This window comes from Sinocyclocheilus rhinocerous, unplaced genomic scaffold (genome assembly GCF_001515625.1).
Source record: "Sinocyclocheilus rhinocerous isolate Xijiao unplaced genomic scaffold, SAMN03320098_v1.1 scaffold605, whole genome shotgun sequence".
Classification (NCBI taxonomy): Eukaryota; Metazoa; Chordata; class Actinopteri; order Cypriniformes; family Cyprinidae; genus Sinocyclocheilus; species Sinocyclocheilus rhinocerous.
Genome location: NW_015661612.1, coordinates 1395233 through 1418115, shown reverse-complemented (window position 1 = coordinate 1418115; position 22883 = coordinate 1395233). Strand labels below are relative to the sequence as shown.

The window sequence follows — 22883 nt, the reverse complement described above, 5'->3', positions numbered from 1 at the left end:
TCCATAAGACCAAAAAGCCAATGCAGCTTAAACGGATGTGTTGTTACAATTATTCGGCCAAGTAACTTTATCCTACATTTAGATTAGCTGCTAATGACTGGGGAAACAGGCGCTTTGCAATCCATGGAAAGTCCACGTAACCCTGAAAACAATGAGCCTGTCAACTGCACCAAGGAAGGCTTTAAAAGTTAAGCAAAATTAACATTTTAATAGAGGTATGAGGAAGCTACTGAATCGAAAACTATTTCACAACTATAGAAGTATGCAAAGATCCTATGATTAAACCATACTGCATTCAGAGTAAACAAAATAACACTTTACTTCATATAATGCTATGTATAACCACACAATGAGGGTAGACCATGGCAAATCCATTGTAAAACAAAAAGTGAAGTAAAAAGGCACATGGACCATCTAAAAAGGCTTCATGTTGCCTCTTCCATCCTTTACTTTTCTACTCTACTCACTGCATACACCTTTGACCCTGAATAAAGTATTTGTTACAAGATCTTTCTCTAATGCACATGAAGTGCTTCCAAAAGTGGTACCATTGCCATGTAGTGTGTGCATGCGTGCGTGTGTGTGTGTGTGTGTATGTGTGCACATTTGTTATTACCTAGAAAAATATCAAATGTAACATGGTCTCTTAGTGCAGTAAAATTGTAGCATAACCAGTCTAATGTCGGGATCATATGTCTTTCATGCCTTAAATACAATAATGTCATACTGACATGCATCGTAATTATTGAAATCATCACTGATCCTCTGTGAAAACCAGTAGAATTATCTTATTTTTAAAGCTAAGCAAAAAAAAAGTAAAACTTGCAATTGGCTTTTTTAAATCAATAGTGCAAATTACAAATAGTGCAAAAAAAAAACTGATTTAAATAAATTGTGATCACAGCATCTGTAGAGCATCATAAAGTGCCTGCTGATTTAGCGGGAGAGGTGCACCAAAGATTCAGTGCCCTCTCTTCCCCTCCTCGCCTCATCTCCACTCAGCTGAATTTATCTTGGATATTCATTAGGCTGTTGTTGGACTTGGCTCTTTTGGCTGTGGATCAGAATAAGAGAATAGATTAGAACTAGACTGGCAAGAGATGCAACAGAATATTCAATGCAGTTTAACCTTGACATCAGAGACTTTGCTCAGAGCATTTAGAATGCACTTTGTGTTCTACATGCTTTAAAAGATGCAAAAACTAGTAATGTTTGAGACTACTTGGTTAAATACTGTCTGAAAGTGATTGACCATAAAACCTAAGCAGTACGGATCAAGCAAGTACAATTAACACTGTCCAAGACCTCTGCCCTTTTACTTCAACTTACTGCAGAGACAATTTGCACAGTTAGGCAAGTTACTTACGGTGTATAAGCTTGCGTTTCTTTTGTTCCGAGTGCAGGAAGCTGCTTAAGTAGAAGATTATGGGGAGGAAGAGCATAAAGCTGGACACTGCGATGACAGGCACCGTCTCCTCCCGAGGTAACAAGCAACTAAAGTTTTTACTCCACAGCTGCTGTGTTATATTCATCTGAGAAGTAAACAACGTAATGATACTACAAATCTGATAGTTCTATCATAATCTGCTACCATTAAGGCTGGTTCACACTGTAGCAACAAAAATTAATTAATTGATTTATTTTTTAATGCCAACATCTTCATAGTGAAAACAGAATAAATAACAAAAGTCATACAATTAACAAGAAGCTACATAAGACATTTAAGGTTAATAATAGACACAAAAAAAAATCTAAAATACATTGTACCAACAAAAAAAACAATGGCTTTTTTTGGATTAGTGTGTTACATTACATTAATGTGTTTGGCAGATGATTTTATGATTTTATCCAAAGGAAAATTACAATGCATATTAGGTATACACTTTATAATGGATTTTAATGAATTCCCTGGGAATAAAACCCATGACCTTGGTGTTGCTACTGTCTGGAATACACTACACCACTTTTAAAGGAATAGTTCATCCAAAAATGAAAATTTGCCATCACTTGGTCACCAATGGATCCTCTGCAGTGAATGGGTGCCGTCAAAATGAAAGTCAAAACAGCTGATAAGAGCATTACAGTTACCCACAAGTAATCCACATGACCCCAGTCCCCAATAATTAATGTCCCGTGAAAAGCTGCGTGTTTGTAAGAAACAAACCCAACATTAAGATTTTTTTAAACTTCAAACTATTGCTTCTGGCTAAAATACGAGTCCTCTACCCATAATATTGCTTTCTCCGGTGAAAAAGTAGTCTCATTTGAATCAGGAGAGAAATAGGCAAAAATCAAGCACTGCTTAGAAGTGAAAACAGTGTTGTGTCAGTGGATTTTAATGTGAGAGGACAACAGAGGATGGACTTTTTTTTTTACTGGAGGAAGCATTATTATGTACTGTATTATGGACAGGACATGCACCATTTTGCTTCACAGGACGTTAATTGATGGACTGGAAATTTCTTGTAGATGAATCTTCAGAATCCAGAATTTTCAATTTTGGGTGAACTAAACCTTTAAGAGGATCTATTAGTGAGCAAAGTGATGTAATGCTAAATTTCTCCAAATCTGAACCACTCCTTTACAATCTGATCAGCTTGTAAAACACTAGGCATCATACACTTGCCGACATTGTAAATGGTTACAGAGGAAAACTGGGCATCATACACTAAATGACTGAGGCTCACACACTACCAGACTTTTAGGATGCTCTGAAAACAACAAACTCACACAGAAACATGTGCTTCGATGTTAGGAGCTAAGTGACAAATGAAAATAATGTGTTTTAAAATTGGCTCAAAATATCAAACATGTTTGATAATTTCCAAATGGATGGAATAATAGTCTGAAGCTTAAAAAAAATAAAAAAAATTCTGTATAATCTGTCGACTGTCCAAAATCTGCAGACTGGCTCTGACTTTTGGCAACTATCATCCACTCCTCCAGACTACAAATCAGGGCAAAAATCTGTACAAAAGTCGTGTTGTGTATTCCAGCATTTAGTTTGTACAGATTTAGGGCTACAGAGGGTGCTGTTTTACAATTCTCCCAAAATTCCACATCATAAAACTTTATTTGCAAATAACTTAGGAATGTGTTTGAGTCAAATGACAGGGTTTGTGTATATTAGTGCATACTTACTGCGTCTTCTAAATCAATGCAGAGTGTTTGGTTTTTGTCCATTCTACCATAGAGCTCTTTCAACCTTTTGTATGAGGCTTTGCAGTCTTTACACAGTTCAGTGTGGTTCCTCTATTAAGAAAACAGGATACTCAAGTAATTTGTTTTAACTGAGCTTGTACCTATCTATATGAGCCATCTGATATTACCTGATGTTGTTCAAAACAGGAGAGTGACTGATTCAGAGTGGCCATGAAGTAAACAGTATCATTGGAAAGAGCCTCTTGATCTTCAGTCAGACATTCTAATAAGCAAAAAAATATTAGAATTATTCTCCAAATAATCATAACATTCAATAAATGAAATAAAATCAAATAATGTTACTCAAAAACTGGCTGAATTTCTTCATACTACCACAAGTGGTGTTAAGTATATAATCTGGTTAAGAGTGAAAATGAAAGAAACATGCTTAACCCTCTGGTGCCCTCGTTTGGGAGTCACACTTGTGATCTTCACGATCAAAAGTGACCAGACACCTGAAATTTAACTTTTTTTCGCCCCAGTAAAATCAATGTACTATGTTTTTTATTTTGTATTTTGAGATAATTTCATGGCACTAATTAAGATTTATGCAATAATTATGATGAATTTCTGCCCAAAAAAAAAACAAAAAAAAAATTTAAATATATTTTTATATTACTTTTCAATGAATGCAGTATTTCATGTTAAAATAAGAGTCAATGCCTTTAAAATCCCATTTTGAAGCCAGATTAGTGCCATCTGGTGGGAGTAAAATAAGAAAAACTTCTGCAATTCCATGGTTTAGCCCATAGATTTCTATATAGCTCTATATAAAAAGGCCTATAAATTCTCTAATTGTTTTAGACATAAATACTTATTTTTATTAAGTTGTGGGTTTGGATATATATTTAGACATTCTCAAAGACAACTTTTTGTAAAGGTTTAGATTTTTTTTTGGTTTGAAATATTGATTTGAAGTGTCAGTTTTTGAATTAGTATTACTACAGTCAAACCTGAACACAGAGAAAGCATTTTGTTACACAAAACATTAAAATTCTATAAAAATGTAACAAAAATGAACAGAAATGTTTTATCAGAGCTTAATCCTTCTGGGTATGATCTGATTTCAACCTCTTTTTTCAGTTTTCTGACTTGTTTTGGCTATATGGTTATAGCCATACCAATTCATTTGTGTGTATGTTTGTGTGTGTCTGTGAGTGTGTGTAAGTGAGTGTGTGTTTGAGTGAGTGTGTCTGTTTGGCACTCTTTTGTTTGTAACCCCTTCCTTGCTGTCCGCTTTTTTACTGCATTGTAGTTGAATTATTGCTTTTATTTTACATATTTGCTGTGTTACAGCCACACCAGTTCATAGGTGTGTGTGTGTACGTGGATGTGTTGGTTTTGCACTCTTGATGTTTTAGAGTTTCACCCTGTCATTGCAGTGTACTTTTTTTCTGCACTGTGTCAGATTTGTCGATTTCCCATTCATTTCCTATGGTCGGTCATTTTTGACCGAAGACCACAAGTGTGACTATTTTTTTTACGACCACTTCATCTGCTTGAATCATGCCCTCAATTTTTTTTGTGTGTTCACATTTCAAATGCCATAAAAGTCACCAAGTTTCGTACTATTCCGATGAAGCTGTGATTTTTAAAAATTCAAAACAGAAAATGTTTCGGTCAAAAGTGACCGAAGAGCACCAGAGAAGGGAAGCATACAGTCTAATGCCAGTTTTAAATGAACCTACAATATTTCTGGCTATGTTACTTACGCTTGCATTCTGCTGATGTCCATATCTCATCTAATTTGCTGAAGAGGGCATAGAGCAGCATCAACCTATCAGAACGCATCAGGCTGTCATGGCAACTGACATTTCCAGGGCCAGGCTATGAGGACAACACATAATCACAAGTTATTAAGTATTTTTCATTAACGTCTACAGCTGCAGTTCATAACTGATTTTATAATAACGCGTAAAACGACAAAAAAAAAGCCTACTAACCAGCATAGGTGTTAAATTTGTTCATTTTAAAAGGTACAATGAGATTATGATACTGATGTGTAACTATTTAAATAGTTATACTAAAAATAGCTCTTTAAGCATACTAAAATATTCCAGAGTCAGTGTGATTCGGGCTTGGTGAAACACAGTGAACACACACAATCACGAGACATGAGTGCATGTGACCAGCGGGTGGGAATTCTTGTCCACCTTCAAACCATGCGAGAACATTTATATGCACTTTGGTGTTATAAATGGACATTTCGACTTGGAATGAGCACCTACTTGGTCAGATGATATGTTTTTATAAATGTCCTCCAGACTGTTGAAGCCAGTGTAACAGTTCTGACAGATTTTGACAGGTCGTGCATAAGTCACCAGGCAGTTCGCGTAAGTCACGTAACGCTGACGGTAGATGCGAAGCAGTTCAATGCAATACTCGTTCATTTCCAAGTCCTCTGGAAATGTAGATGAAAGACTGAGAGAGTAGAAAGATCCCAAAGTGCTCGCCTGCGATACAGGGATGAATGCTGACGGCAGCTTTCGTGCACTATCGCCACTCATCTCTGATGGGTAAATCGAGCAGTCAGCAACGGTAATGAATGTAACAGCCCAGCATGCCATTACAAATGTAAATTTCGTTAACAAAGCCATATCTTATACACTCCAAACACAACACGCTGCCGCTTTGCGACTCTAAACAGCTTCCTGTTTTCTTTCCTTTCCCGACGTCTCGGTCACATGGCTAGGGTAATCTCGCGATGCACGGGATTTCAAATGACAGGCGCACCTGTAATGTCCAAAGTGAAAAAGAAGTGGACATTCCCCTTGTCCAAATACCCACACTTGCGGTCTTGGCCACTTGAGAGCGCGTGCGCGCGACAGGAAGTAAGTGTGCAAGTCTGTCCCATGTCTTCAAAATGCCAAAGTGCAGTGCCCTTAATGGATACTAAATCCACACTATCTCGAATACCGCTCCAGAGCGCTATTCAAGGCTAAGTGTATCCCATCATGCATCATGTTCTGGAAATAAATCGTAAGACTTTTCGCAGAGATCTCGCGAGAGGTCACGGAAACCTTTCCAATGCAAGTTAAATATTAATATAATAATTAGATATTACAAATAATTTGGTAGAAAAACAGTGTTTTTACTTTTATTGGTGCAAAGATGAGTTGTGATGATATTTATTTTGTACAACATTTGCAACTGCTTTTTATCATATAATTAGAAGCACCACAAATTAAAATTATGTCATGTTATAGGGACTACTGAACAGACTTTAGAAGTTGATTTTAAAATGCAAAGTATTTCAAATTGGTAAAATAAAGCTGTGTAAAACACTTGCATTTTTACAACACTATAAGTGTGTCCCATCAGGTAATGAAAAGTTCGACACACACTTGTGGTCTTCACACCCACTTGAAGACTTCGGCCAAATACAGGAAATACGTCATTTAAGTAATCAAGTGGTCAAGTGCAAAGACTGCTGCAAGTGTGGGTATTTGGACAAAGCCTGGGTATTGAGTCCCGTTTCAGCCATTTCCAGTTGTTTTGTGTTAACAATTTACCGTTCAACTTAAACAATTTTGCTTGAATTTAGACAGATTAACGTTTCTACTTAAGAGTTGAATTTCTGCATGTTGCACTGAATTATTACAGAAAAAGCTGAAAATATAGCCTATGTGATGGCCTTTTTATGAAATATAAATTTTACTACTAGTTTATAACGTTGTGAATTTTCAGTTGTTGGGAAAATAGGCTATAGGCTAGCCTATGGTGCTGTCACGGTTAGGAAATACAGTTAATAAGAAATTTAACAGCTTCTTAAAAGTTGCAAAAGGAGTCTATTTTCGTGATAGTTTTTGATCATGCACACAGAATGTAGTCTATTTATTTTAATTATCACTATCAACATTAATCTAAAGTCGACGTGAATTTTAAAAGGTAGGCTACAACATAAACGCTGACACCTAATTTAAACCGTTTAATATCGGGATTAATAAACAGTCTAATATATTTCTGACTGTATTCTTTTTCTGTTTCATTATTCTCTGTGTGTTTGGAGACAGTGGCTTTATAAAAAATGCGCCGCATCTCTCTTCTCTCTTGCGCTCGGCCAAAAAAATAATTACGGAGTCAAGGTAAACGATCTGGGCTCCGATTCTGATTGTGTTAATTGTCGCAAACCCTCGAATCAAGCCACTGCAGTCAATGGTCTTTAATGTGAAATTAGTGCCTCTTGATAACTTGCAGTCCGCGGCAATTCTGCAGTCATGAGAGCTTGATGGAAATGGGGGACTCAGAATGCCTCGCATTAAGGGCTATTCTGCTGCGTGCGCTGATGTCTGAGGGTAAATTCGCAGGTTTTATGTCGTGGATTGTGGCATTAGCTCTCTACTACTACAGTGTAGCAGCTCTGTTATTGTGATAGCCTTAAATTGGATGATCCAAGTCATCCCTCCTCCCCCCGGCAGCTGAATTCAGCGGTTTGCAAGCAGAGAGTTTATGAACGTGGTGTAGCCATACACAATCACACAGAGGAGGAAGTTTGCAGTGAAAATACCCCAAAATATTTTAGATAGCCTATATGTTATATTATATATGTTACCTACTGACATGCCCAAATATATAGGCCTATTATAGCCTATGTTTACATCACATGTCCTGGAAGAAATAAGATTATTGATCAGTGTGAAGCTAATCAGGTTTTTATACAGGTAGGCCTACAATTACCACGTGCATTAAGGACTTCATTTGAATGCACAACGGAGACAGAGGCAACTGAACGAGGACAAAAATCCCTAATTAGGCTGCCTAAGTGAAGTATCTTCATCGACTGGAGAGCTCTTAAGCAAAGAGATGAGCCTGGATAACTTGGCTTAAATTCTGGAAATTATAAATGTGTGTGGCTCAAGATTATCCTAATGAATTTTTTAAAACGAAAAGCAGGTTTTCAAGGAACTACAAGAGACATTGATTTCATGGGTCATCTGACCCTCACAATCATTTCTGAGGTAGGCTAAATGAGGCATGTGATCGTGATGACATTATCAAGAGATTAATTGTTTTGTTCTTAAGGCGTTTAAAATCTTAAAACAAAAATCTGCTGTCCAAATATCACGTTTGGATTACACCAATAACAGCTACACAACTGATGAATGTGGATTCATTTGATCGTCTGTCTCATCTCTTTGGTGGATAAATTAATTGACAATTAATGACTTTTTGATACGTCTTGATAAAATATAAATATTGCATATTAAAATTATAAGATTAAAAAATAAATGCGATTCGGGCTCTTTTTATTCTGCAGTGTAGCTTTACCTTGGCTTGGTAACAGGGCCGTTTCTAGGCATAGGCGAGCTAGGCGGTCGCCTAGGGCGCCACCAGCTGAAGGGGCGCCAATGAGCGCACGTACTGGCACTTTTAGCAGGTTTGTGATAAAGAGTGGCACGGTCACCCTGAAATATGACTGCCGCCCCCACTGGATCCCCCAACATTATTGGGCTAGAGTACTGTCAATCTGACGATGCCTGTATGCCACTAGATCAGAGTGCTGTCAATTGCTGCCTGATTGTTGCATGCAAAGTTTGCATTTGGAGCGCTCAACAACGCCATTAGATCAGTGGGCTCTGTCAGTGCTTTGGCAAGGTAACACTTTTTTTTTGCCATGCAGTAAAGCTAAGTTCAAAGGCCAATTTAAAATATTGGTACAGTAAATAAAGTGCACAAAATCAGTATTTTGTTTAGGCAGTATTTGTGGCACTTTTGTGGCACATTTGTCCAAATATTTGTGGCAGATTTGTCCAAAAGGTGTGCGTTTTTTTGCGCCAATGCATTGTTAAAGGATCAGCGTGTCATGTAATATTCCCATATATTTGTATAGTAAAATTCGCTAATTCACGAGATCAATACATCCTTTATTAGACCGCTTTGTCGAGTTAAATGCATCCTTACGGAGGTGTCGAAATGCTGAATCAATTCATTCACTTCCAACAGCGCTTAATGGGAGCAGCGTCATAGAGGGCAGAGCGTCACGTTATTTAAAGGGGACGTTAACGCGTTAACGAGTAGCAAATGATCAAATTCAAATTGGCTAGAAACGGCCCTGCTTGGTAATGACTCTTGACTATAAGGGACCAGTTAAGGGTTAACTAAGGACTGTGCGCTTTAAGCCGTAGTCTAAACCTGGAGAGAGAGGAGCTGTAAAGTTATGCAGAAGTTATTCTCCAAACCTTTGGGCCGTCCCTAATCCCCCAAAATCGCGTTCTTTTATGCGAGAACTGTGCCTCTTTTCTTGTTTTGCGCTGCCTATACAACATAAAGTCAGACTGCATTTAATGCTTATGGCGGGATGTGAGGGGGATTTTGCAAATGCGAGGCCCCCTTTCGCCGAAATATTGCTCTCTAAACGTCGTGTGAGTCTACCAACCCAAAGCGACCCCAGATTCTCCCCCCGGTGTCTGACTCGAATGACAAACCAGCCTGATTTCACTGCATCGCTGGGAAATGTTGGGGCTGATAATAGAGATTTCGCTTTCATTTTTTACGGTTGACTTGGTTATTGTTGCTTTTCTTTTGCCCTGATTCCTTCCAGGGATTAGGCCTGACTTCCCCACTAGCAGCGGCCAAAGTGGCCCGAACTGGGGATGACAACTGATGAGGATCAAGGCTTGGGCTATTCTGCCCTCTGAGAGGCAATGTGAACTGAGAAGAGCTGGACAGGAGAAAAGCCCTTGGACAGGAGAAATGCGCTCTCAATGTTCAATGAACGGATGCCCCTAAATAGCTTAGAGAGCCCTGCAGCCTAATTAATTACTCCTAACTTTCTTGTTAAAACGTTAATATCAGGACCTCACTAATTTGCTATAAATGGTGGTCCTATATTAAAAAAAAAATCAGACAACATTTAAAGGGGAAATGATATACAGTTGCCCCATTAAAACAAAACAAGAGTGGGACAAGAGTTAGTAATACTTAGCTATAGTTATTTCTGTATGACAGTACCCTTTTAAGGAGTTAGAAACTGCAATTCACAGTTTCTTTTTTCCAAGTGGGATAATTCATAGGCAAAATGTGGTGTTAGATTTTTAGCATACAATAAAAAGGTACAAAAGCTGTCACTAGACCTTTTCAAAAGCTACACCTTTGTACCTATATTCAGGTTTCAAATTTAATTTATTTATATAGCACCATTAAAACAGCGGCAGCTGACCAGTGTGCTTTACAGCATCAGATAAAATAAATACAAGCAAAACATTAAAAAAATCACAGATAAAATCAGAGACAAATTATCAACAAGATATCAAAAGAAAACCGGAACAACAACAAAAGTCGAATTTAAAAATGAATCATCAAGGGACGTTAAAAGCAATGGAAAAATAATGAGTTTTAAGCAAAGATTTAAAAATATGTATTGTAGGAGCAGATCTAATATGAACTGGTAAACTGTTCCAGAGTTTAGGACCCGTGACAGCAAAGGCACGTTCACCTCTTTGTTTAAGTCTGACTCTGGGAACATTGAGCAATCTATGACAACCGGATCGAAGAGCTCGAGAAGGGTTATGTGGAGATAGAAGTGCAGATAGATATGAGGGGGCTAAGTTGTTTAGGGACTTAAAAACAAAAACTAGGGTTTTTAACTCATTCTAAACAGGACAGGCAGCCAATGTAATGATGCTAACGCAGGTGTAATGTGAGTGGATTTACGGAGGCCCAATAAAAGTCTTGCTGACGCATTTTGGACCAACTGGAGATGGGCCAGGGAAGTAGTGTTCATTCCACAATAAAGTGAGTTACAGTAGTCTAACCGTGATGATATAAAAACATTAATTACTCTTTCAAAATCTTGAAAAGAGAGAAAAGACTTAATTTTGGATGAATTTTGGATTTTGAATTTCTTTTCGTTTAGATTAAGAAAATTTGATAACATCCAGATTTTTATGACCTCCATACACTCCATTAGAGGGCCCAGGGAGATGTTACCTGAGCGTTTAAGGGGCAAATAAATCTGGGTGTCATCGGTATAGCAATGAAAAGATACACTATGCTTTCGGAAAATAGAGTCCAATGGGAGCATATATAAAGAAAAAAGGGTAGGAGCTAGTATAGATCCCTGCGGAACCCCCCATGGGAGATTGGCAGCTGATGACATGAGGTTGCCAAGGCGAACAGAGAATCTCCTGTCTTTTAAATAGGAACTAAACCAGCTTAAAACTGTTCCCGTCATGCCCACATAGGTCTTGAGACAGGCAATAAGAATCTCATGATCGATCATGTCAAATGCAGCAGTAAGATCTAACATCACAAATATTACACTATCACCCTGGTCAGTTACCATATAAATATTGTTTAAAACCTTTAATAAAGCCGACTCAGTGCTGTGAAATGTTCTAAAACCTGACTGAAATGTTTCATAGATAGAATTTTGAAACAGAAAAGAGTGTAACTGGAATTGAACAACTTTTTCAAGAATTTTAGAAAGAAAAGGCAGATTAGAAATGGGCCTATAATTTATAACAGGGTCAAGATTTTGCTTCTTAAGAGATGGAACCACCAAAGCATGTGTAAGATCTGCTGGTGTTGTACCCAAACTAAGTGATTTGCTGACAATCGCCAGAAGACTAGGCCCCAAGGTATCAAACAGTTTTTTTTTAAAATGCTAGAGGGAATGATATCAAATGAGCAAAAAGTTGGTTTTAATTGAGCAATTATTTCTTGTAGGGCAGGCAATGAGATGGGTTCAAAAACACTCCAGATGAGAGTGCAAGGGAGAGGTTTGGGAGTGTTAATATTGATTTTGACAGTCTGAGGTCTGTTTAAAGAAAACAGTTTAAGATCTTATTAAGGAAAAATCTGAGGACGTATTCAGGTGTTAAAGATGATACTATTTGAACTTTTGCATGTGAACTGAAAACCGAGTCAATAATAGAAAAAAGAGCCTTAGGCTTATGACAATTTTGTTTAATGATGTCTGAGCAATAATAAATTTTTGCTGCTTTTTGGAAATTAGATAATGCAACCTGCAGAGCTTCATAGTTAACTTGAAGTTTAGACTTTCTCCATTTACGTTCTGTTTGTCTGCATTTCCGCCGAAGAGAGAGAGTATTTTCATTTAACCAGGGCATTGTTTTAACTTTAATTGATTTAAGTTTCAATGGGGCAGCAGATTCAAGGATGTTAAGACAGGTGGAATTAAAAAGCGCAAAATGATCATCCATGCCCAAATTATTCAGGGGGTTTTCTAACAGGTCAAAAGAGCAGCTTTCTCTATACATCTGTGAAAAATTATTGATTGTATTACAATTAAACATTGTAATACTACATTTTCGAAATAGCATGTATAGTCTGAAGTAACCGGTCGAATCCAGCGATATGGCTGCTCCAGGGAGCGCCAATAAATGAAACAATCTCCGACCAGAGCAGTGGAGAGAGAAAGCCGACAAGCAGAAGATGATTGCTGCAGCACCAGATGGCACTTTAGTCTGAGGGCTATTCCTCCACGCTTTCCACGTCTTCTGCGATTTCTGCGTTTCCTCTGGGGAATAGCGCAGGTGGGGCAGCGGAGAAAGGCAGGTATGTCCTCCAAGCAGGGAGGAACACAACAACATGGTCTTCTCAGATCGCCATGTAGATGTTCAATAAAACCTTGAATATCTAAAAGTTGTACACATTGATAGACCCGTTGGGTGGAGCAATGATGAATTAAAACCAACACAATATAAATAAAAACAAAGTACCAGAGAAACGGCATGCCAACAACAACAGCGACATCTTGGATATTGGTATCTTAAATGTACATAGTCTGAAAGTGAAAAGTGACGTGTGGCCAAGTATGGTGACCCATACTCGGAATTTGTGCTCTGCATTCAACCCATCCAAGTGCACACACACAGTATTGAACACACACCCGGAGCGGTGTTACTGCGGCGCCCGGGGAGCAGTTGGGGGTTCGGTGTCTTGCTCAAGGGTCTCACCTCAGTTGTGGTATTGAGGGTGGAAGAGAGCACTGGTTATTCACTCCCCCCAATGACAATTCCTGCCGGACCTGAGACTCGAACCCACAACCTTTGGGTTACAAGTCAAACTCTCTAACCATTAGGCACCCTTTTGAAAAGGTACCACCCCAGTGACAGCTTTTGTACCTGAGAGTGATGCCAAATAATCTAAAATTTGTATACACATTTTTTAACTAAAAAGTTGGAAAATTGGAATGTTGTTTAGAATTAGTACTAACATTTCTTCCTGATGAAATAAAAAACTCAGCTTGGTGGTCAAGGTGGAACAGTTTATCACTAGTCTGTGAGGTCGATCTTGGCCCCAGTTCATGTTAGTCCAAGCTGATCCACCATCTAGATCAGCTAATGGCCATAAATTACCTGGATGGTGTAGCTGAAATTAGATAATGCAACCTGCCGAGCTTCCTAGGTAACTTGAAGTTTAGACTTTCTCCATTTACGTTCTGTTTGTCTGCATTTCCGCCGAAGAGAGAGAGTATTTTCATTTAACCAGGGCATTGTTTTAACTTTAATTGATTTAAGTTTCAATGGGGCAGCAGATTCAAGGATGTTAAGACAGGTGGAATTAAAAAGCGCAAAATGATCATCCATGCCCAAATTATTCAGGGGGTTTTCTAACAGGTCAAAAGAGCAGCTTTCTCTATACATCTGTGAAAAATTATTGATTGTATTACAATTAAACATTGTAATACTACATTTTCGAAATAGCATGTATAGTCTGAAGTAACCGGTCGAATCCAGCGATATGGCTGCTCCAGGGAGCGCCAATAAATGAAACAATCTCCGACCAGAGCAGTGGAGAGAGAAAGCCGACAAGCAGAAGATGATTGCTGCAGCACCAGATGGCACTTTAGTCTGAGGGCTATTCCTCCACGCTTTCCACGTCTTCTGCGATTTCTGCGTTTCCTCTGGGGAATAGCGCAGGTGGGGCAGCGGAGAAAGGCAGGTATGTCCTCCAAGCAGGGAGGAACACAACAACATGGTCTTCTCAGATCGCCATGTAGATGTTCAATAAAACCTTGAATATCTAAAAGTTGTACACATTGATAGACCCGTTGGGTGGAGCAATGATGAATTAAAACCAACACAATATAAATAAAAACAAAGTACCAGAGAAACGGCATGCCAACAACAACAGCGACATCTTGGATATTGGTATCTTAAATGTACATAGTCTGAAAGTGAAAAGTGACGTGTGGCCAAGTATGGTGACCCATACTCGGAATTTGTGCTCTGCATTCAACCCATCCAAGTGCACACACACAGTATTGAACACACACCCGGAGCGGTGTTACTGCGGCGCCCGGGGAGCAGTTGGGGGTTCGGTGTCTTGCTCAAGGGTCTCACCTCAGTTGTGGTATTGAGGGTGGAAGAGAGCACTGGTTATTCACTCCCCCCAATGACAATTCCTGCCGGACCTGAGACTCGAACCCACAACCTTTGGGTTACAAGTCAAACTCTCTAACCATTAGGCACCCTTTTGAAAAGGTACCACCCCAGTGACAGCTTTTGTACCTGAGAGTGATGCCAAATAATCTAAAATTTGTATACACATTTTTTAACTAAAAAGTTGGAAAATTGGAATGTTGTTTAGAATTAGTACTAACATTTCTTCCTGATGAAATAAAAAACTCAGCTTGGTGGTCAAGGTGGAACAGTTTATCACTAGTCTGTGAGGTCGATCTTGGCCCCAGTTCATGTTAGTCCAAGCTGATCCACCATCTAGATCAGCTAATGGCCATAAATTACCTGGATGGTGTAGCTAGAAACCATGCAAAACCAGCTACCTTTCACCGGGGCAGTACCCTTACAAAAGGTACACCTTTGTACCGTATTTACCCCTAAAGGGTGCATATTAGTGCCTTAAATTGACATATTATTCCTAAATGGTACCTTTTGAAAGGGTACCAAACCAATGACAGCTTTTGTACCTTCTTTTCTGAGAGTGTGGATTAATATATACAACCTTGTATGTATAGCTATAGTTCTGTCGAATCGCGATCTCGATTCCATTTCGATTTATCGTGCAGCCCTACTATAGAACAGCCACAATTAGGAAATATCCAGGCTCTAACCATTATGACATGGTTTATGCCATGTTAGCTGATAAAACCTCTGTGATTAATGAACATATACATCAGAGCCATTTCACACATGCTGAAAGTTTCTGTTCTGCTTTAGCAACACAACTTCTGCTAACAGGCTAAACTTCTGCTTCTGGCTAAACAGCCCTTCACAAAAATTAAATATAATTTTACAACTATCGGCTATATATGCTAGTGGATTAAAAAAAAAAAACATATAGTAGAGGAATATGTGTTTTCTCAAAAAGCACAAATCATGTGTGATCTTTTTATCCACCCTGTGAATAAAATTGTTGATTGTGTCAGTTGTTTTGCTATTAAAAACAGAGACATTTGCTGTTGCAGAACTGATTAGTAGCACTAATCAATGATGTTTTGAGCTTGTCTCCCTCAACTAGACATGTTGACCATTCATGAAGAAGTTAATCTTTGTTGACGGTGTTGTACTCCACTGTCGTCCTGCTTGGCTCACAGATCCAAGTCTCCAACAAACAGTCGGGATAATTACCAAACATGTAGCTGACGAACTTGATACACAATGGTGCATTGACTTCCTCACTGTTGGTCGCCTCTGTGGAGCACCACGGCGAGGCCATCGCTCCACGCAAGTCACCCCAGGCACCGTTCACACCGTTCACCAAGGATGTCTTGTTTCATAACAAGACATGATGCTGACTTCTTTCAGCTCCAGCGAACTGGACATAAAACTTCCAGCACATGCCGATCAGAGAGGGAGAAGGAGGCGGTTAGAGTGAGCTTTCTCTCGGAAAAAAAGAGTTAGTTATAGCAGTTTAGAGTTTACTAAGTGTACCAAAACAGCATGGACATTTTAACAGAATATTTTAAAGGTCACTCAGTCATTTTTTGTTGCGCCTAGGAACAAAATTCTTTGCGTTATGTTATCGTCTTGGGCTTATACTGACACCTAGAGGCCTGGGTGCACCAACAAGCAAAAGTCAGCCATGTTTATTATTTTTGATAGCTGAAAAGATGCATCCAAATTCACATACTTCCCTACTATATAGTAGGCAAAAAACAGTATGTGAAAATAGTAATATGTCCGAATTCACAGTATTCATAATCAGTTGGTGTGCATCCAATGGACACTTTACTATCTCATGACCATGAGGCCTCAGGAAAGGATTCGTGAATGACAGTGAAGTGACTCAACTGATGCTGGTAGGTCACATGATGATGACAACATGGCAAATGTAGTATGTGGATTAAATTCTTACTATACAAAAACACACTATATAGAACATCCTTTTTTACAGTCACAAAGTATTACTGATTCAAAAGAAGGGCCTACCTGATGAAGCTAAAGAGTCCAATAATGGAAGCAAATGGCATTCAGCTGGTCATGTGATCTCAAAATGGCCACCTCCATCAGGAGGAAGTAAAATAAATCTGCTTTTATAAGGCTACTCATTTACTGAGTTTTCATCTCATGTACATGACTTAAAACATAAATCATTTGCTAAAAATACTTTTAAAAATTAAAAATGTAAAACTTATTTAAAGAGGGAAAAATTGCTCCTTTAAGAGCCTTAGTCATTTCTTGACTAAAAAGAAATGTTACATTTAATCCAACATAATAAAAGTGTGAATACATTTTTAAGGTTGGTGTGCTGACAGTTTTGCCAGTGATATTGCTGAATGAAAGACCTACAACTCCTTGTTAGTTGCCAACTATGGACTTTTTTTGCCCTGAAGAGCAGTTCAGTGTGAGTTGGTTCTCATTCACTGGCCGGCTTTTGTGGGCCGCCCTCGCTTTCATTCCTCCGTGCGTTACACCAATTAAAGGAGGACGTGCAGCAACTGTAATGGCCCGAAGAGTGATTGTTTTTGACAAGCAACAAAACACATAGATCCACCCCTCCGATTAGGATGACCGGGGGGAGGGTGTACTTTAGGGAGGTAGTGCTCAGCCCAGTCAGTGCCCTTAAAGCGGCATGAACTATGAGAGGAGGGGTATGGCCTTCAAGGGAAACGTTTTTTTTTTCTCAAAGACTGGTCATGTCAAAGAGGAGGACAGAAAGATACCCAGCCTCCCCCTACCAAGCTTTATACACACTACTGCTTGCCTGCATACAAGTGTCAGCATTAGCTTTTACCACACCAGGGCTCAGTTTGAGAAGCCTGGAATTCCAGAATCAATGAAATTCCTAAAGAGCTGGCTCTCAGCACGCAGACCAAATCCCACAAAGATTAAATCCAATATGAAGCTTTGCTTGGTGAATTATAGCAGTCATAATCAAATAATAAGAGCAGCTTGGCTTTATGTGGAGAGGACAATACTTCCTGGAGGAATTTCCCTTTTGTGTGCCATGTAATGTGAGATTCTTATTGTCAAGTGATCTTATCACTAATGCACATTCAGCCTTCCTTCAAAGACTTGACTTACAATGTGAAGACTGCTAAATAACTGTTCTAATCTAATCTAATTCTGCAACAGAATATATTCGGCATGTACTGTAAAAAGTGCCAGAAATTCATTCAAAATATATATTTTGGGTATAATGGAATGGCATATTGGTGCCTGTATATTTTACTACATCTTATAACCTTATATTTCATTAAATTATGTAATGGCAATATATCAAGGCACTTGAACTACAAAAATTTGTTTTTACCTTAAAATGTACTGATAACCACCAGGATAATAGAGGTGGTAAAATAGAAAGCCACGTAATAAATCATCAAGTTTATAAAACGTGGCCAATACAGATGGTATTAGCTATTAACTAAATGATAGAAAATGTAACACAAAACACTTATTACTAATAACAAAAATGAGAAGAAATTAAATTATTTATATAAAATAAAATCAGATATCACTTGTCATGCAGGGACTTCTGGGGATATCCTTTTACTGCAATTGTATATTCATTAAAATTAAATTGACTGTTTTACACCGATAATTTATAGTTTGTACTTGCAAAAAACGTAAATTTGACAATATCTTGAAATTGCATATAATGCGATGTTAATCCATTTGCACCATTTACCCACCCCACCCCAAACACTCTTTTCCACTCTTCCCAAGCCCCCAGGGTGCCTTTGCATGACATCATCGCTGAAGCATGCCTCACCAAGCCCCTGTGAATCTCCCCATCCTTATTCCCATTGAGCCTCTGCAAGCCATACATTTCTCTCTCCCTCTCCTTTTTTCCCCTCCTTCTCTTTCTCTTCCTCCTCTGCTTCCACCAATCCCCTCCCTTTTTCCTTAACCAGGAGAAGGCATTGTTTGGGGCGAATATAAATTCCATTTCATGATGTGATTATGCAGAAGCCTTTGTTAGAGCCATGTGAAATTGTAATAGCCACAAACAAGACAAATATGATGGGCATTGTTTGGGGCGAGGGCCTGATCAAAAAACGCGGCCCGCCCAAACTGCGGCCTTTCTGTAAATTCAATAAGCCCACCTTAAAGATTTGCCTAATTAATGGATGACATCTTTGGCTGGAGGAGAGGCGAGGTATTTTGCTCGGGCTCGCTCATTGTTGGCCTCCTAATTAACTTTCCCAGGTCAGCCCGGGTCTCAGCAACCTGGGAGTGAAGAGCTTCATTGTGAGAGGAGTTGTAAACTTACTTTTTTTGCCTCGGCACTTAAAAGGGAAAGCAACTATAGGGAACAGAAAATATCCTATTTAAGGCCTTTGTGAGTGAACTGCCTGCACATGGTCCAATAAAGGAAGTCTTTTTAAATAAGCGTTCATGGTCCTCCCCACAGTCCTCCCCTCCCCTCCCTCTCTCCTCTCCTCTTTTCCTTTTCGGAGCGATGCAGAAAGGTTATGAATGATAGTTTGGGGTCTAAGGAGTGAGGGGCAAGGGCCAGTCTTCTGTGTACCATTTGTGTTTGAACCTTTTGAGAAAGTCCAAGTTTGGGTGGGGGGAAACCTTTCTGGTCTGTCTGGCAACTGTATTATTAGCATTTCTCACTAGGAAGACTAGAAATTCAAAGTTTGAAATCTGGACATAGTGGACGCATTTGGCCTATAGCCTTATCTCCATCAAATAGGCCACCTACAATGGAATCAGTCGTGGCGACGGATGCAATTTATGCTTAATGAAGAAAAAGCCGATCATGGAGAATGAACAGAACATCAACACAAATCACTCTTTGGGAAAACAATGAATCCATCAGTTACACCTAAAAACGCCCCCCTCCACCCCGCCCCAGCTCCGATATCATCTCACCTCCCCTCCCTCTACTCCCTCTGTCTGATCCCAAAAACGAAGCCTCCTCGTGTAATGAGCAGGGTGTGATCTTCCCACAGTCACTGAGGCCATCTTCAGCATCATAACATCAGCTATTTCTGCTCTCTGTGACCTTTACTGTAATTGGGTGGCCCAATGACCCAAACTTCACTAGTGCAAAATAAATATATGATCATATACAATAAAATAATAAGCTGTTTCAATACATTTTTTTACGTAATTAGTTGTTAACGTCAGTTAAATATATTATTACATAATAATCATTTTCAAAATTGGTGGACACGAACAAATTAAATTCACAAGACAAGAGGATTATAATAGATAATAATGATTTTTCTTTTTGACAAGTTAAAAGTTAAAAAAAAAAATAATAAATACATACATTTCATATCTTTTTTCATTTGAATTATTATTTTTCTTCTCTTTCTATATTTATTCAGTAGCTGAACACTGCATTTCATGTATGTCAAAATAAATAAAATTTGCACAAGTGAGCTTGAAAAATGTAGTAAATGATAAAAAATCTCTGAAATATTTTTCTTGTATTTGTTTTTTATATTAAATAATTGTTGCTGGACAGCTTTACATAATGGATAGTAGGAAAACACTTTTTACTTGATTTTGGTAACACTTTACAATAAGGTTTCATTTGTTAGCATTGGTTAACATAATCTAACAATAATAATTTTTAAAACTTAATTAAAATCAAAAGTTGTATTTGTTCATATTATCTAATGGAGCGGAACTAAAAATAAACTGTTGTATTTTTATTTAATGTTAAATATTAATAGTTACTATATAACAAATGTATTGCTGATTTAGTTGCATTAGTTAATGCATTAACTAACATTAACTAATGGGACCTTATTGTAAAGTGTTACCAGGCTTCTTTGACAATATGTATTGTATAAAGCACTACAGAAATAAAGGTGACTTGACCAAGATTAATGTTAAACAAATTACTACATACTATAAATATTATTTTAACCATTTAAAAATATATGTTATTTAATATATGATTAATATATGATTATTTATTATAAAATTTTATCTATTATGAAATTCTTTTATTAAAATTAATTCAGGACACAGAACATACAAGCATAACTATAGTCAAAAATGATCCAGTCCTTTCAGTGTTACTGCAAATATGATAACTAAAATCACAAGTCAAAAATATAAAAGAAATCATACAATATATCACATTAAAGCCATTAAATGATGTGATGGGCTATGGCAGGCAAATTATTTCTGAAATACGCCATTGTCACCTGAAGAGACAAATAAGAGTGTGCAAACAAATAGAAGAAAGTTGATGTCACAGCACAATAAACGTTGTCATTTTGTGCCCCTAAACTGTTTGCTGAAATGGTGTGAACGGCTAAAGTCTCTTTAGCCAGCTGTCATAATTTGTTAACGAGGCCTTTCAAAAAGGCAGAATGATAATGAGAGGACAGAAAAAAGAGACAGGCAGTGAGAGAGGGTAGAGGGGGTGCCCTTCATGATCGACTGTGGAAGCGGAGAGTTGGCCCCCAGGGAGCCGGGTCAGGTGGGGGGGCAACATCAGACCGATTTCAGCGCAGCAACATGATGGCATCTCTGATGTTTTAATATTAATGAGAGCGAGCTACTCGGCTCGGCCTGCCAGCACTCTCAACAGGTGCCTCGGATCCTCTCCGCATACAGGACGACAACCTCTCTCCTGTCCCGCTGATGATAACACCTCTAAGTCTCAGGAGGAGCTCTGGGCCTTAAAGAGAGGGAGGGCAGGCAGAAAGGGAAACGGAATGAGTTAAGTCATCCATTTAAAAACTTAGACGATGAGGGGAGAAAGGAGCTCTCCTTTTAAAGTCACCTCTCGCGAAGCCGAACCACGAGGTCTCGATATTTCTCCTCTTCTCCCAAACCCCCTTGAGAAAGAAATTGACTTTTGTTTGGAGTTTGTGAAAAGTGGGAATCAGGAGAACGACAATGGGGCTCCCCATGGAGAGGACCCGAGTGAAGCCATCTCAAATCAGTCAGCCAAGGGACCAATTAATCCGACCATTGTCAGGCCCAAGCCACTGCCAGCACATCAACACATTCAGAGCCTATTGTCCCGACCCTCCTGCAGTAGGATTTAGTCCGTCCAACAGCCAGTTTTGTCCGGGCCAGCTCAGGCGGAAGTTTCTCACTGACAATTTGCCCCAAATAGATTTGTCAGAAAGCATCCATCGACCTGCCAGTTAGACAGGGTGAGGTTGTGTTCGGCCTTTACTACTATTATTATCATTTTGGATATGCAGGCAGCGTAAAAGGAAAAAAAAATATTACATTATACTTGCTATGGGAAATAAATTTAGAGAAGTTAATGACAAGTAGACAAGTTAATGGGTATCCGATTGTTAGCTACAATCAAAAAGGGTAAAAAATAAAGAATCATGTCAATAGGCAACAATTTGAATGGCATATCATATATAAAACTAAATATTACTAAAAAACATTATCCTCTCTTGAATAAGAACTAATTTCTTTTGAGTATTCAAACACAGTCTAAAAATAAAAGAATTCTAGATATAAATACAAAACAGTTTAACAGTAATATTTCTTTATTATTATTAGTAGTAGTTAAAAAAAACATAGATACTGTATATATTCTGGCCTTACATGCAGTATTTGTATAAATCTGCAATCTGTGTTTTGTATGATATTGTCATGTATACCGGATGAAAACAATAAAAACTTGAATTACAAAAAAACCCCAAAAAAAACAGAGACATCTCAAGGTACAATGCAAACATTGAATTGTTTTATATACAAAATTAGGAAAGTGAAAAAATAGAATTAAAAATGCACAAGCGTAATAAATGCCCACATACATATAAACATATAATCACTTAACAGTAATATTTCCATCAGAAAGAAATATTCAATGCACCATACACATATAGATGGACATGCATGGTTTAAGATAGCGTTTTGTAAGGACGGCACTCTTAACAATGATCTATGAGACATAAACCGCAACTATAATTCTTAAATGAAACAGTTTTTTTTTCATAGTGGGCTTATAGTGATGGGTAATTATTAGTCATTTATTTTCAGTTTTTAATAAATTAATTTACAGTTTCACAAAATTTGCCTCAATGAATCAAGGGTTAGAAAGGAAACATATTGTAATTGCTAATTGACTGAAAGGTTACTCAGGTGTTTTTATAATTAATATCAATGTATTTCTGCTAAAAATGTTCTGTTTGTTTTTAAATAGATTAATTCATAATAAAAAAAAAAAGCTAAAATATTTAATTTCCTATCCTCATTTGATACATTCTTGTAGTCATTTCTTTCTCTGTATTTAAGTCAGGAACAGAAGCGCTTAACTATTTTTAGTCCTCTGGTTATCAGCAACCTGCATCTTTTTTCTGGTTTGATTCT

General features: G+C 38.1%; 1 protein-coding gene across 2 annotated transcripts; it reads right to left on the bottom strand.

The window, feature by feature from the left end:
- Positions 1–591: 591 nt before the first annotated feature.
- Positions 592–15819, bottom strand: LOC107726483 (osteopetrosis-associated transmembrane protein 1-like). 2 transcript variants are annotated; one of them, XM_016536081.1, is made up of 6 exons: positions 15756–15819; positions 4914–5028; positions 3330–3424; positions 3142–3252; positions 1367–1532; positions 592–1054 (listed from the first exon to the last, which is right to left on the bottom strand). In XM_016536081.1, the coding sequence occupies exons 1-6, from the start codon at positions 15792–15794 to the stop codon at positions 999–1001; spliced, it is 582 nt and encodes a 193-aa protein (XP_016391567.1). In that variant the 5' UTR covers positions 15795–15819; the 3' UTR covers positions 592–998. The 2 variants fall into 2 exon arrangements, with proteins under 2 accessions (XP_016391567.1, XP_016391566.1); XM_016536080.1 differs by lacking the exon at positions 15756–15819 and adding an exon at positions 5430–5875.
- Positions 15820–22883: the final 7064 nt, after the last annotated feature.